Source organism: Apostichopus japonicus, chromosome 23 (assembly GCF_037975245.1).
Source record: "Apostichopus japonicus isolate 1M-3 chromosome 23, ASM3797524v1, whole genome shotgun sequence".
Lineage (NCBI taxonomy): Eukaryota > Metazoa > Echinodermata > Holothuroidea > Aspidochirotida > Stichopodidae > Apostichopus > Apostichopus japonicus.
In genome coordinates, this window is record NC_092583.1 from 13496815 (window position 1) to 13513429 (window position 16615).

At 37.9% G+C, this 16615-nt stretch overlaps 1 protein-coding gene across 5 annotated transcripts in view; it reads left to right on the top strand.

Moving 5' to 3' along the window:
* LOC139965096 (low-density lipoprotein receptor-related protein 2-like) overlaps nt 1-16615 on the top strand; it is a 116805-nt gene that overhangs the window by 57012 nt on the left and 43178 nt on the right. For all 5 annotated transcript variants that reach the window (XM_071967324.1, XM_071967325.1, XM_071967321.1 and 2 more), the window contains 18 exons: nt 929-1054; nt 1255-1374; nt 1803-1919; nt 3907-4053; nt 4743-4862; nt 5516-5647; nt 7069-7206; nt 7885-7998; nt 8562-8696; nt 8973-9095; nt 10027-10152; nt 11162-11293; nt 11596-11854; nt 12895-13023; nt 13138-13311; nt 13857-14092; nt 15076-15321; nt 16115-16234. In XM_071967324.1, coding sequence (XP_071823425.1) covers nt 929-1054; nt 1255-1374; nt 1803-1919; nt 3907-4053; nt 4743-4862; nt 5516-5647; nt 7069-7206; nt 7885-7998; nt 8562-8696; nt 8973-9095; nt 10027-10152; nt 11162-11293; nt 11596-11854; nt 12895-13023; nt 13138-13311; nt 13857-14092; nt 15076-15321; nt 16115-16234 — 2694 coding nt within the window. The remainder of the gene's footprint in view (nt 1-928; nt 1055-1254; nt 1375-1802; nt 1920-3906; nt 4054-4742; nt 4863-5515; nt 5648-7068; nt 7207-7884; nt 7999-8561; nt 8697-8972; nt 9096-10026; nt 10153-11161; nt 11294-11595; nt 11855-12894; nt 13024-13137; nt 13312-13856; nt 14093-15075; nt 15322-16114; nt 16235-16615) is intronic.

The window sequence follows — 16615 nt, forward strand, 5'->3', positions numbered from 1 at the left end:
AAGTATGGATATATAATGATGGGCAACAACTTGAGCATGTCTCATACTTAGCAGTTGGGTGCACACTGATTGTTTTGATGGCGGCCAAAGGTCATTTGAGGTCACTGAAGTTCCAAATTTGAAAATCATATGAGCATGACATCTCAAGAAGGACAAGTAGAGTCCAAACCCATACCTGGGTGTGTGGCAATCTCATATTTAGCAGTCTGTAGGCCTATCCAGAGAGTGTAGTCTAGTGTTAGGTTATGTTGGAGGTTAAAGGTCATCTATGATGTCAACATGCTGGATGTTGTAAGTGTTGATATTTCAATTACCTTCAGTCGAGTTACAAATATACCAGATGATGCACTGCATTCATTTATGATGCATCCCAGATATGAAGAGTAAAAATTTGATGCAAATTTGATAGAAAAAAATATGATAAGAACAAAAGGTTTCCTATTACATCAGTCCCAGAAAAAAAGCTACCCTGAGCTATCAATGTTAAAAAGGAAGAAGCATTTTCCAGGCTGTGCAAACTAAGCTTTTAATAATTTGGTCATCAAGCCACTGCATTGTATGCATTTCTAACTGTCACAGCATTATTATTACTGAACGCTAGGAACCATCTTACTGTGGAGAAATGAATCATGCAAAGATATAGTGCGTATTAACATGCCAACCAAATGGTACCAAACTGTGTTGAGCCAGTTGTGCAAATAATAAATTTTGGAAGTTAATTATGAAGAGAACATGAAAAAAGATTGCTTCAATGACTAGCATATGGTCAGGTTTAGACAACAACAACAAAACTTGTTAACTTTTTTGTTTTCCTACTATGAAAGAAAAGTGAAATACAAAGATGTAGAGCCAAGGGCATCATAGCTGTCAACTTCACCCCTGCTGATTTCTATTTAAACTTTTTCCTGTTTATTCTTTAACAATGTAGTTCCTGATACCAGCTGTACAGGGAATACTTTCACCTGCGGAAATGGTAATTGTATACCTGACTCCTGGATGTGTGACCTAGATAATGATTGCGGAGATAACTCGGACGAAGAATATCCTCTTTGTTGTAAGTATCATAACTTATTCTGTCATTTCAATTCTGCTTCCAAAAATATAATACAATACAAGGAGAAAACTCCTCACTGTCTTTGAGCCAACTATTTGTTTGCATGATCAATCACATTTTCCATCATTGAAAGATCAGAAATCTCAGCATGCTCCTAGAAATGGCATGTTCAGGATGCAAGTTTGTCTTTTCTTTGGTAGATGACCATGTCTGCGAGGAAGACGAATTCAGTTGTCATAACACCCGTTGCATTCCTGACGTTTATGAGTGCGATTTTGAAAATGACTGCAGGGATGGGAGTGATGAACACTTGAATTGCCGTAAGCTTTTATCATATTGTTTTCTCTCCCTTACAATGTAAAAAATCATAGTGATTAGTTTTTTAGACTTGGTGAGACCCTAAGCTATAAAAAGCTTGGGGTCCCCTTATTGAAAACACATACTCAGGCCTGGTTTGTTCCCCCTCATGTATGTATGGGTGGGTGGCAAGCTACAAGTTTTCCAGTATGGCAAGAAAATCGACCTCATTCTATGAATTAAAAAAAAAATCTAAATGCACAGTATGCCATACTGGTACAGTATTTGAAGGGTTAAAAAGATCTACATAATAAATCAATCAATCAGTTAATATCAATCAATCAATAACAAGTATTTATTAGCAAAACCTGGTATTTAGATTTAATGAAGAATCTAACTTATAAACTATCTGTCTGTCTGTCTATCTATATTCTGTCTTTTTTTGGCTTAGCTTATCCGGAGTGTCCAGAAGGAACCTTTGAGTGTGCTAACTCTCAGTGTATTGATGTCAGTGGCATTTGTGATGGCTTCCAGGACTGCTTTGATGTCAGTGATGAAATAAACTGCAGTAAGCACACCCAAATAAAGCTTATGGATAGATACAGGAACTAATTGTAATGAGTTAGGCCGCACGGTATTAGGATATCAAATCAAATAGGCACATTTAACCTGTGTCAAATAAAAGTTTGAAGGTCCAACTAGACCTTTCTAACTTGTCCCACAATAATGTTCAATTTGCTGTTTTGTCAAAATATGTCTTATACCTGTAAAGTTGTCAGCTATATCACTGTGATGTGACACTGTTTGAATCGCTAGATCATTTTGGGCCCATGTAAAGAAAGATGCACTCATGACCGTCAAGCCTGCCTATTGAAAAACAATCCTCAAATTCACTTGAGCATTAATTATTTGTTACTTGATAGCATAAACTTCCCCCATTAGGATTCATCCTTGAGCGCATCTAATTAATTGACCAGCCATTGTATGATTGTGACCAGTGCTCTAATGGCCAGCACTACTTTCCTGTGTGAAGACAAATTTGGCTTGACCACTGAAGTAGTACACTGTGTGTTTAACCATGAATTTGTGCAGAGGAGTGTTCAGTTTGGCTAGCATTACAAACTGGGGTAGATATTCAAACTCCTCTGTGTTTGGCCAAAAACAGGGGTCTCTGGTGATATTTGCTAAGGCAGGGAAGATCCTAATGCTTTTGCTTCACCTTGGTGGTTTAAAATGAACCTTGGCAAAATGCTTTTCTTTTACTTTATCCACAGTGGGACAACATAGTACATTTGTATGATACTTTGAAACATCATTATCTGTTGAAACCACATAGTCTTGTTGATCGTGTAGTTCCAAAACACAATTTGAATGTAAGGGATTCGTTAACAATATCACAAAATTAACCTCTGTCTGTACAACTAATTCAAAATTTGACTGTATTTTTACTGTAAGATTCAACATATTTGTATACACAGGCATTGTCTTCTCAGCTTTAAACACTGTGTAATGTGATACTCAGTCAACTAGACCATTGGAACCTTGCAGTTACAGAAACAAATTGGTCTCTTCGGTACCAGATTGTCCATTTCAGTACCAAGAACTTCTTTTGTCTCACAACTGCAATGTTAGAGTTGCTGTGGTCAACTGTCATAGTTTATTTGTGTATCTGAGTACCGGCTGTGATTCTAGATAATGTGGGTAAACAAAGAGACATCCTTTTTTCAAAGAGTTAATGCAAAATTGTTTGCTTTATCATGTTTCTGTTCTTCTCTATGTTTACAGAAAAAGCATAGCTCAGATAAACTAAAACTCTGTTTTTCACAAAGAATTACATACTTTTTAGGGGTAAGGCACTGTGTCAAAGGTAGGATGCTGAAGTGGCTGCAGCATCCTGCAGCCAAGCTGCATAGAATGTCATAATTTTGTGCTGTGCAGTTTTACACAGTAGGCACTAGTTTCATTTACCATGGGTATGACTGGTCTGCCAAGATAATCCCTTTTTGGTTTCCTGAAAGGAAAAAACCATGGAGTAACCCTAATACTGACCTTGCAAAATTGTGAGGGAGACTGCAGATTGCCAAGTCAGCAATGACTTTAACACGGATCCCAGATTTGGTAACTTACTATTATGGCAGCATACAGAAACGTTTATTTAAAGCAAAAGCCAAAGTGAATTAATCGGTCACACATCACATGTCTGGAGATCTGTGCATACTAAGGTCTTAAATACCGTCCTTATTACCTTTCAGGGAAAATGTTTCATAATGTAGTTTGATTTGATGTTGATTCACCCTTGCTTGCTGCAGCTTTTCTTTTCGACACAGTGCCTGTAACTGTGGCAACAGTACATGTACTACTAGGTGGGATGAACTGACAACCCCATTGCAGACAACATGACCGACTTTTGAGTCTTATACTTGAATCACTGGAAGTTTTCTAACTCAAGAGATTTATAAACACTTTATGACATGGATGAAGCTTTATTTTGAAGTGAAAGAATTTATCCTCTACAAGAGAACAAATACACTGATTATTTTCCCTATTACTTCCAGCTGGTATCACCCCTGAACCGTGTCCTGTGTTCTTTGGCTTTGTATACCAGCGTTGCCCTGACAATAATTTATGCATCCCATCTCTGTACCACTGCGATGGGGAGAATGACTGTGGAGATGGCTCAGATGAGGATGAAGAATACTGCAGTAGGTGTTTTCTGAACAGTTCATTGGTTCTGGGTTTTCCACTCAATTAGAAAATGTGACAGCGGCTTTATAGTCAATCAACATGACAGTCAAGCCTGCCTATAGAAAAACAGCCTCCCTCAAATTCACTCGAGCATTATTTTGTTACTTGATAGCATAAACAACCCCAAGAACTGCCATTAGGATTCATCCTTGAGGACACCTAATTCACCAGCCATTGTATGATTGTAACCATGGCAAGTGCTCTAATGGCCTGCACTACTTTCCTGTGTGAAGACAAATTTGGCTTGACCACTGAAGTAGTACACTGTGTGTTTAACCATGAATTTGTGCAGAGGAATTCAGTATGGCTAGCATTACAAACTGGGGTAGATTTTCAATCTCCTCCTGTTTTGGCCAAAAACCAGGTGGTTTTGCTATAGGCAGGGAAGAGTGTATTGAAGCAGATAATTAAGCATTGTAATCTAAGGTAATCAGAAGTTTTATATTTTATTTCTTTTTGCGCCCTTTTTAAGTTTGCCTGCCATATATTTACATATTGATATCTTTGAACGTCGATTAGAAAGACCTTTAGAAAATCAGGACAATTTAGTTTGTCCAGCAGGACAGTGTATATTTTTGTTGCATAATTTGTATCAATTAATCTTGATGAATAGTGATGCCATATCTTGCTCATGTTAACATTCCAGATGCGCTTACCTGCGGACCATTTGATTTCCAATGTGGAACTGGCTCCTGTCTGCCACCAGGATGGCATTGTGATGGTATTGTTGATTGCACAGATGGAACTGATGAACCTCTATCATGTGGTAAGATATATGCCAGTGATAGGAATGGCACAAAAAGTCATTGATAGGTCCTGGTAGCTACAAAAATGGATCCACATGTAGTGCACTTGCATCGGCCACAAGATGTTGCAATATTCTATAACTAGTATAGAGCCCCCACCCCCACTAGGCTCCCTCATGTACTAACTCTTTAGGCAAAAGTAAGATATGACCTAGATAGAAGGAGCTCTTTCCATAATGTACAAGTAATTTCTTTTTTTAATTTTTCTTTAGGATTCTGAAAATGGGTCTGTACAAGCCCTCCAATTGTGGTTTAATCGGGTCAGTGTTGATTATAATTGAAGATGTGAATATATATGTTTTAAAACTTGGAGATACTCAGTAGCATGCATATACACTGAAGTGTCCCTCATTATTGAACCTGCCATTAGTTACAGGGGTAACATTTATGAAAGGGCAAATGATATATACGTTTGTCTATGTGAGGCTACCCCCTCACCCCCCATCACCAAATTCATTATTATGTCATCTCTAATATTCCTCCTGCCAGAGGTTAGGTAAAAGTTGGGCCAAACTTATTTAACTTATAAAACTATGAGACTTCAGTGTGGTGTAATTTAGTGTGACTGCAAATGATGGGGGTATTCCATCTACGGATTTTATTTTTGTTTTAGAACACACAAATGCAACTTGCCTTCCAAACTACTTCCAGTGTGATAATGGTCTCTGCATTCCTCAAAACTGGATTTGCGATCTAGACAATGATTGCGGAGATGGTTCGGATGAGAGAGATGACCTGAATTGTGGTAAATTTTAAACTTTAACACCTTTCTTTATGTAAAGAAATGTTTTCAACTGGAACTTTTAAGTTCAAAGATTTCAGTTGAAGCTTTAAGAGTTGGTTTGGAGCCATTTTGTTTTCAATGCTATTCTAGAGGAAATCACATTGTAAATCAAATTGTTCAGCTTGATTTATTCTCAGGTTTGATTTCAAATATTGGATTAAGGAAAGATCTAGAGTTTTGATCTATTTCATTTTTTCATTTTTATTAAGTTGATAAATATTAATTTGTAGGGAAAAAAGATTGTGGGCAACGAAACTGTACATATCAATTTCATTCGATAAAGAAAAAGTAGCAATTTGTCTTTGTTTTTTTTGGAGTAATATTTGGCAAGTTAGTAAAATTGATGCCAAGATACAATCTGTTGTAATCTGTAATCTGTTGTTAATAGGATTGTTGAAATAGGAAGGAATGCAGCTTGACAGGTTTAGAACATTGTCTCACCCCTACCATAAAATAAATACATCGTCATGAAATGCAATTGTTCATAGTTTGTTGCACTTGCTCCAAAAATTTGCTCACAACAGTTTGTTTCTATTCAAAATAAATTTAAAATTTCGTCCATTTTGCTTTAACAGCTGTGGCAATTTTTTTTTTTTTAAACCTTTTTTTTTTTTTTTACCTACCTAATATACTGATCATTAATTCTATTTCATGTGTTAACTTTGATGCTAAATTTATTTTCACGGTCATCACCGAAACAGGTTGATAATTGCAGGTTGATAATTGTAGGTTGATAATTGCAAAAAGACATCCAGCTGAAGGAGAACTCTAAGTTGGTGTTAAGATGTTTGATATGGTTTAGAAATTCAGTACATTTTAAGTTTTATGAGAATCTTCTGTTTAACCACTGCACCCTTGAATCACTTGGCCCAAATTTCTTGGCATGCCATTAAGTGTTAAGAAAATTGGACAAAACTTGGCATACCCCTCACTTGTGGGTATAGTCGAGGCCACACACCTCCGTTGTTATTCAGCTATAATAGAAGTAGAATAGCATTCCACATGACAATATCAATCCCAAAACACAGAGACCCCAATACTAGTGTCAGGCTTATGTGCTGGGGGAGGGATGGGAGGGGGAGGGATGGGAGAGGGGAGGGATGGGAGAGGGAGGGGGAAGATCCAGATCAGTATATTGATTAGTGGTGCCGGCATAAAAATTATTACTGTGGAAAATTATTGGGGGGGCTATGAATCTGCTAGCAATCTTCCCTCTCCCCACCGCTAGTGCTTGGGAACCCTCGGTCAATATCTACAATGCCGAAAATACCGGTTCTGTTCTACACCAACGTAAATGGCTGAAAGGGAAGACTTGTCTACAATTCACTTATTGAACTTGAATCTTGCTAAAGAATGATTTGTTTGATCTCTTAATTTGGCAGGTTCACCTACTCCCTGCATTGGAGATTACTATGAATGTGATACTGGAAAACGTGGTGTAGGGCGTTGCATTCCTCACGAGTACGTCTGTGATGGGGTAAGCGACTGTGAAACTGCAGAGGATGAAGGAGAGGACTGTCGTAAGTTTTATATCTTTTCAATATGTTAGGAAGGCTTTCCTCTTTGGTGAAATTCCAGGAGGGCGGGATTGGGTCTGTCGACTAGAAAAACCGCTTGTGTAAATTGCAGCAAATAGTAGCTGTCTATTATGGGCTTGACTTAACATTTTTACCATGAATGCTCAGCCAATGTAGAACATAGCAAATGAATTGCGATGAGGTAAATATGGCTAGGATGGAGGAAAAGAATGGCGCAGTTGAACGACGGATAATTCATCCAATCGTGAAAAGAGAACAAGAAACATGGAAGAATAAAATGAACCAAGGTGGTATTCATTTTGAAACAATTAGAATCAGTCTAAAATCTGTACTGCATATATCTTAAAAATATCCATCCTGACCTATCTATGGCTACCTTGATACTTTTACTCTCATCTAGTAGAGATTCAAGCATGGCCAAGGTTAACTTTAGAATAGTTGGAGAGTATGCAAGAACTACTATTCACAGTTGGATCAATATCAAAACATAGTATTAAGCAGGAAATTCTGATGGTCATTAAGTGTAAATGCAGCAATGTGAGTGAGCGTAAGAATTTAATACTGAAATCGAAAGTGATAAATGCATATCAAAGGATTATGTTGAAGTCTGGATCATGCTTTTATTGATTTTTTTTGTTTTTGTTTTTTAATTCTTAATAGCTAAACCAGAATGTGAACAAGATGAATACCAGTGTGAAAATCTTCTTTGCATACCATTAATATATGTGTGCGACCATGACAACGACTGTGGCGATGGCTCCGACGAAGGCTCCCGTTAGTTCTGTTTTGCTTTTGTTACAACAGCACATTCAATTTCATGGATACATTATAGTGATTGGGGTATGACACAAGAGTGATGGGAATTAATGGTAGGTAGAGGAATGGAAATTTAAGGAGACAGCTAGAGGAGTGAAGATTTGGGGTAAAGTAGAGCAATTCGAGTGAAAAAGAGTGAAGGGTAATGGGTAAAAATGGAGAGATCTCAATAAGGTGTAGTAAGAGGGATAGTACTTAAAGTAGGAGAGGATAAAGATTGGTGTAGGACTATAGAGTGATTTGAATCATTGAGAGGGATTAGGGGTGGGGGGGGGATGGTCAGATAGAGGAATTGTGGGGTTCAACTTTTAAAGGGAGATGAAATCTATTTGAAGGGGCATTTTGTTAGCGTCAGTATTTTTTTCCAGCAAGAAGGGAAATTTAATACACAATAACCTATGTGTAGTTGCTAACAGCTGAATTTTTAATTGTTATCCATGTACAAGTACAAAGCAGATTTGTATTAATGAATGATGAATGTTTACAGCATTCTGTTTGCTCTCATTATGGCTGGTCCATAGATGCTGCCTGCATATATCCGGGTTGCAATGAGAACCAGTTCACCTGCCATAACGGTCGATGTATTTGGACCTTCTTCCAGTGTGACGGTGATGACGATTGCAGAGACTATTCAGACGAAAGTGACGAACTCTGCGGTACGTCTTCCAGGCGATACAGTGCTACTCTATATACAAAGGATACACTTATTTTGAACCAAACTTAAAAGAAAGAGAGTAGTATAGTGTTTTTGAAGAAGTTTTCAAGGCAGTTTAGTTGTATTATATACTTAGATCATAGATACACTGCCAGGGCATTTTAGATTGGTATTATATTAGCATTGGAAAATTTGTTCTCCAAATTCATTGAACTAGTTACAGTGTAATTTCATTCTATCCAATCATGACTTGACTTTTCTGATTTTGCAATACCAGCTCCTCAGGCTACTACTTGTGCCCCCGATGAATTTATTTGTCTCAACGAAGATTGCATCAACAGCACCTTTGCTTGTGATGGAGTGGAGGATTGCTTTGATGGTTCCGATGAGATGAATTGTGGTATAAAAATTAATTATTTGATTCTTTTTGCCAATGTCTGTTTTTAAGTTTCAATACCATGACTGAAACTTACTCACATTTCCTGCACCCCCCCTCACCATTGCCCACAAACAGCACCTAGATTGCGAGGGTCTAGATTGTTATTACTGTATGACATATAAAGCAATCTACAGTGATTCACTTCTGGTATTCCCATATCTCGGTTCGTTCAGGAGCAATATGCAAATGGCAAAATGATACAGAAGCAGAGTTTGTCCTGAAACAGGTTTCTGTTTATATTTGTCAGTAGTCACCATGGCTTGGATTGGCCTACCAACTTACCTGATCAAAATTGGTGCACTGCAGGGTCTGAGGCACCAACAGGGTGACACCATAAGGGTACCAATTTCCTCTTGCTTGATTGCAGAAGATGCTAGTTTCACTGAGCCAGTAGCGATATATGTCCTAATCGGCCCCTCAAAAGTCACTATACATTGTTGTTATTCAAATGCATGATGTTGAATAATGAATATGTATGGCAAGCCTTTCGTGCCACTTTATTATGCATGAACTCATATGAACTCTTTAACATGTCTATGCAAACTCATTACACGTCTCTGTAAACTCATAAATTGCCTATGTCAACTAATTACACGTCTACATAAACTCATAACACGTCTATGAAAACTCAAAACGGCTATGTCAACTCATTACACGTCTACATAAACTCATAACACGTCTATGAAACCTCACAACGGCTATGTCAACTCATTACACGTCTATGTAAACTCATAACAAATCTACGTAAACTCATTACACGTCTATGAAAACTCATAAATCGGCTATGTCAACTCATTACAATTTTGGTTTATTGTAGGAATCAAAGCAACAAAAGGACTTAACACAAAAGTCTATATTTTGAAATGAAAATCTGTGGCTTCTTTTCTTTCAGAGCGAGATGAATGTGCAGAGATCGGAAGCAACCAGTGTGAACATATCTGTGTTGACACAGTCACCAGCTTCAAGTGTATGTGCCGTGATGGTTTCCAATTGGATGATAATGGCATTACATGTGCAGGTTTGTATTTCTTTCGTCATTCTTAGGAATGTATGTGCTAATTACTCTAAGACACAGGGGCATAGGAGGGTATTTCTGAATTGGCGGTATGCTGTCATTTGCTGGGAGGCAGAGCCCTGCTTGTGAGGGATAAATCTGTTTTCAGATATTTCCTATTCTGTTTTTCTCTGTCTTTTCAATCACTAAAACTATATGTGAAAGGAACAATTACTTTGGAAGGTACCTCTATTCTTCTCATTATTTTAGCAGATCATTAGTGGGATTAAATGCCCTGAACCCAGTTCATGTGCCTCTGAGACAATAAGGGTCCTCGTGAATTAACCTGGGCAACAAACCATCCCGGCAGGAAGGTTGCAACGACAACAAGCCCAGAGCATAAGAGAGCCTACTCTTGACAAACCTTATGTAATAGGGAAGAAAATGTCTCAGAAAATGAAAATAAGAACTGCAAAACTCCTCTACTGAAATATAACACTGAATAGTCTGGGAAGGAGCAGGAGGATGGATAATAGAGAAGATATCAAAACAAAAGATATCAAAGAAAGAAACTTAAGGAATACAGGGTGAAAAAATTTCAAACTTGGTTGGAGATGAGAAAGCAAAACAAATCATATCAGAAAGTACAAGCATCATTGTCTTCCTGCCCAAGTCACATGATAAGGGTAAGAATGGCCTGCAGGTTAGCTAACTTTGGGGCTGGGTTAGTTACCATCAGTGAGGCTGGCTTTGTAATACCCTTGTAAAGATGACATTTTTATCAGTTGAGCAACCTCAGTGTATGAAACTGCTCTGGTAAATATCCCCATAAAATATTTCAGACAGTGTCTTTATTTATTATTATTATTATTATTACTATTGTTCAATTCTTGAAAAAGAATTAAATAAATCTATCAAACTTTAGGAGCTGTTAGTTCAAATGGATTCTTGAGTAGTTTTAAGTATAGTGTCAGAATTGGAATAAAGATGTCTTCTCTGAACCCTCAAAAGTTTTTGCACCGTTTATCAACAGATATTGATGAATGCCAAGTAACACCCTGGATCTGTGATTACGTTTGTGAAAATTTGCCTGGATCGCATCAATGCAAGTGTGCTGAAGGGTATACCAGAGTGGAAACCACTGCTGAATGCAAACGTGACACAAGTAAGATTCGCTGGACATAAAAAGAAAAGCAAAATATTTGAAGTAAACTGTAAAATATCATCTCAGTGATAAAACGATAAAACTTTAGTCCAGTCAACTCTGCTGAAAGCAATTTCTGATTTGTTTATTTCCATTTCACATTTATTTTATACATATATATATATATGTAGGGGGTGGGGGTGCAAACTTGGAAACTCTGAAGTAATTGATTCAACCATTTTGGGAAAGCTTTTTGAGCCGATCTTCAGTCATTATTGTTCGTTGTCGGGATACTAGTTTTCAACTTTGATTGACTTCTTCAGCCGAGGTACCTTACCTTTACTTTACAAACCGACATTACATCCGGAAGTTGGCTTTGGATGGATCGGAGTACACTCTAGTGGAAGATGGGTTTCAATTGGCTGTCGCGTTTGATGTAGATATCGTAGAGGAGAAACTGTATGTGTTGGATGTTACGGCAGAGGTGATCTACAAAATGAACCTAGATGGATCTAACCAGGAGGTCATCATCAATGACTTTGTTACAGATGGTGAAGGATTAGCAATCGATTGGGTCGGCAGGTAACTGTTTCTTACCAACAACAACAACAATAATAAATACTTATAATAAAGAACTCGATTATGAAGAAGTTCCTCAGTAATAGATGACAAAACAAGCTGTGAAGGTATTTATAATTTACTGCATTAAGGCCTAAAGACCTTGTAAGGTGTATGGGTAGGCTGATATAACTTCATTATAGGCTAGACCATACGTAATGTCTTTAGCCTTTTAGTAACTGCCGTAGCAACGGGTTCCAAAAGCATCCATTTCGAAATAAACATAAAATTACTGATTTTGGCCTCTTCAGAACCTGGGAGTTTGGCATACAATTAATTATAGTTCATTAGATATAAGTGGACTCTTTCAGTTTGGTTTAGTCTCACAAGCAAAGAACATTGAAATTGGTTCACGTACATCGTTAGGTGTTTCTGTTAAGAAAGGCAACAGTCTGATAATTGTACAAACAAACACTATGTAGGTATGCCTCACTGATCTGTGACATATACCTACTGCACGTTCAAACATGCCCACCAAATTTCAACTGGATATACTGGATATTATAACTGAACCACCACAAGTCTGCGACCGTTCACATTACATTTATTAAGAACACAAGAGGGAATGAAAAAACCCTGAAAGGAGGATTATCCTTAAGAATGCCAGCGGACTTGGGAGTATGAGTACGCGAGTGTTCACACTAAGGGAATTAATCTCCCTTGCTGACTTGAAGTACGTATGCTTTTTTAAGTGTCAACAAGGCCTTTGTGAGTTGCACAAGTAAGCTTCACAATTTATGTAAACCTCATTGATTCCACACAATAGATCCAAGCAGATGTAGCTGGAGATATGATCTAGTGGTCAGCAGGGAGAAAAGAATCATATAACTAACTGTAACTGGTCGACTTCCAGAGTGGGAGATATGAGGACTATTGATGTCACCTAGATTGGCAAACATTTGCCCCAGATTTCCTTGGGAGGGGGACAAAAATGAGCTATGTTGTCTATTGGGGTGTAAATCTCTTTTAACTCTTCACTCTATGTTTGTTTTGTTGATGAACAGAAAGGTCTACTGGGTTGATCGTGTTAAAGACGTCATGGAAGTTGCTGAGCTGGATGGCAGTCTACGTAAAACCTTACTACATGAAGGACTCTTCCAGCCACGTGGTTTGGTGGTGGATCCTCGGGAAGGGTTAGTAGTAGAAATTCTCTTTCACACTCTGTAGCCATGATAACTAATATCAGCTTGACATTATCTGAGAGGGGGAGGATTTACTCTTTTTGGGGATTATTCTTCTGATCGCAGGTACGTCTTCTGGACAGACTTTGGACTCGATCCTTACATCGGGCGCAAAGGCATGGATGGTAAAGGAGAGACCATTGAAATTCACGGAGAGAAGATCATATTTCCTTTCGGATTGAGTATCGATTACGTCAGTAACAAACTCTTCTGGGTCGATGCTCACCTTGATTACATTGGGTATGGATAAAACATTTTTAAGGAAGCGGAATCGCATAGAAACATGTACAAGTAACCCCCCAAACCCCAACAAAGTTGAACAACGCGCCTACGTGGGCGGGAAATATGCGGAATCGGCAGCTTTACAATTTTCTCATTAAATGTTAATGAAAAAGCAAACATTTTACTTGCCAGTCTTGCCAGTAAAACAGTTTTCTGACATTTTACTGGCCCGGGGCCAACGGGCCAGTGTTAGTGTTGAGTTTTCGTGAAAATCTGATTTTTCGCTCCAAAATCTGATTTTTTTAGGATATTCAGTCTGTTTTTTTGTGTCAAGAGGTTGGCATCTCTGCCTATGTGGAGCACTGTTGATGTTTATAGAGCATGCATGCGGGTGTTTTTTTTTGGAGAATTTCCTAACATGACACGATCGCTCACAACAGTAAAAAATTAAGTAAAAATTAAGTTAAATTATCACAACCTAAGGGTAAATAATGGAGTCCAATGTAGGTAGGTCAAATAGCAAAACTAGAATGATTTATGACAAACTTTGATTTCTTTTGCAGTTACTCTGACTTTGACGGTGAAAACTTTCATATAATTCCATCTCAAGAGGGGGAGACTTACTTTAGACCATTTGCCGTCACCGTCTTTGAGGAGTTTATTTATTGGACGGAATGGAGCGAAATGACCGTCTTCCGTTCTCATAAATTCACCGGTGAAAACAGAACCAAACTGGTCCAGTTGGATCGTCACAGACCTTACGATGTGCACGTTTATCACTCATTGGTACAGCGTCTTGGTAAGTGCAGAAATAATCAATCTTTTTGCAGGAGTGGGGGGAGGGGTTATAAACTGTGATATTGAAGAGGAAAACTTGGAAAAAGTTTAATACCATCTTTTCAAATATTATAGTGCCTCTTTGAAAGCGTTTTACTTACTGCAGTTGATTTATGTTGTGATGGGATGTCAGCGTTTTACTTACTGCAGTTTAAATTCAACACATGTACATCTTCATTAGCTAGTTTTATAGTTGGCTTGGCACCTTGCAGGGCAGCTGCTTCTCATTATGATTGGTTCCATTGGTTGAAGGAGACAAGGGGTCGTTTAATCAACCAATAGAGAGCATCAAATCAAGAAAGATGAGCAGGAAGTTCACTTGTGGGTTTCTGATGAAAAACAATCTTTGAGAAAAAATTAGTGATAAGAATCAGTTGGGAGAAGAAAGTGAGAGAATCAGGAAAATCTGAACCTAAAAAGGGTAAAGGTTAGCCCCCTTTCAACACCCCATCCCATGTCAAACAATGCATCCACCAAGTCCCCCCTATAAGCCCACACTAACCCCTCCCCGGTATTATCTGCCCTCTTTAGATGATGGAGATTTCTGTAACAACAAATCTGCAAACATAAAAAAAAAATTGAAAAGCATTACAAACAAGTAACAGAGAACTTTGGAGGATGTATTCAGAATAAATTTGTGAAACTTTTGAAACCAATTGTAGTGTTTATACTATAAACACTGTGGATGCTGAGGGGGCTGCAGCTTCCTTCAGCCAGGCTGCATAGCATGAAATCTCAATTTGATACATATTGATTCAGCCTTAATTACAACGAGGGGATCTTTTTAGCTGCTGCAGCTGTTCTGTATGACATAGAGCCTTATTATAAGGAGGTAAGACTTTTTATGACATTACTGCAAGAAAGCAGCCTTGCAACTACACGGTGTGCATAGTGCTGATATCTAGTTGCTCTATATCGACGATTAACTACATTTCTCCTCTGCAGATATTCCCAACCCTTGTGCTGGGAACAATGGTGGCTGCAGTCACCTGTGTCTCCTGTCAGAAGGAGGAGGTTATTCGTGTGCCTGCCCGGATGGATTTGATCTCAACTTTGATGGACTATTGTGTTCACCAAATTGTGGGGCTTATCAGTTTACATGTGAAGACCATACCAAGTGCATTCCGTCTTATTTTGAATGTGATGGTACAGTAGATTGTGCAGACTCCTCGGACGAACATGAAGGCTGCTGTAAGTAAACTTAACCCACAACTGAAGATGTGGCATATATTTTCTTATGAAATTTCATGGGACTTTAAAGTGCAAATGATATACAGTATTGTGTTAGCATTTCATATGTTGGGTAGAAGAGAGCATTTCATGAGATGTTACTTTTCATAACATTTACCCACAGTATACAGAGACATTGCATGTGATAGGACAATGTTTATCGTTCATACTGCTGGATATTTATTTTTTATCTTGGATCTTTAGTTTTCAAAAATGCTGGATAAACAAGTCACAATGACCGTTTCTTATTTGATGGTCGTAACTTAATAGTTACCATGTACATTCTACTTGTCAATAGAATTTACAATTTTTTACGATAATGCTGCTTAAAGGGTTTTGTTGCCATGGCAACTTTTTGCTTTTGAACAGATCATTGGTGTGTGGTGATTGCAATGTTTTGTCTATTTGATATTGCCAGTTGCTATGGCCTTTTTGCTTATTCAGCAGATCACTTTTCCAGTGAAATTAACATACAACAATCCTGTTTCTATTAAATGACCTTAGTTGATTTGGCAGTTTTGCTATTTAACACAACTGACAAGGGGAGAATGATGATGTTATTTCTATTTATTGATCTTTGTTGCAGCATGGCATTTTGCTGCTGGACAGAGCTGATATGTTAAGAGCAATGTTTACATAGCATATTACTTAAGTGACCATGGCAACTAATAAATGGTGAGACTATTTCTATGCGATGATCAGACATTACTTTCATAAACAATTCAGTTTTTCATCCATATTTTCCCCTTCACAGCTGTACCATACTGTGGTCGTGGTTTTTTCACCTGCGCGGGAGACTCCATGTGCCTCTCACCATTTCAACTCTGTAATGGAGTTTCAGAGTGTTCTGACAACAGCGATGAAAGTCAGTGTAGTGAGTCCATCATTTTTGTCAGACATTCCTATGTAGTTTCCCAGTCGGTGGATGCAGAGTTATAAAATGTCCAGTACAGTTTCCATTCTTCTATCTGATACACAGCCTCTACCATCCATTTGAGCAATAACAGCAATGAACAGAACATACTCCAAATTAACCTTGCCATCAACAAGTGGTGAACTTTACAGTGTTTTATGCTGTGATATTTCAAATTTTCTCATATAAAATGTATTCAAAGAAATCATTAAACCTGTTAGTTTTCAGGTTGAATATTTTTGGTCACCAAAACTTCCCAGCTTTACACTTTAAAGTTAGTAATTTTTCACATAAGTGGAAAGCAAAATATGAAAAAACTTGTGTGAAATATTTTGAGTTCTG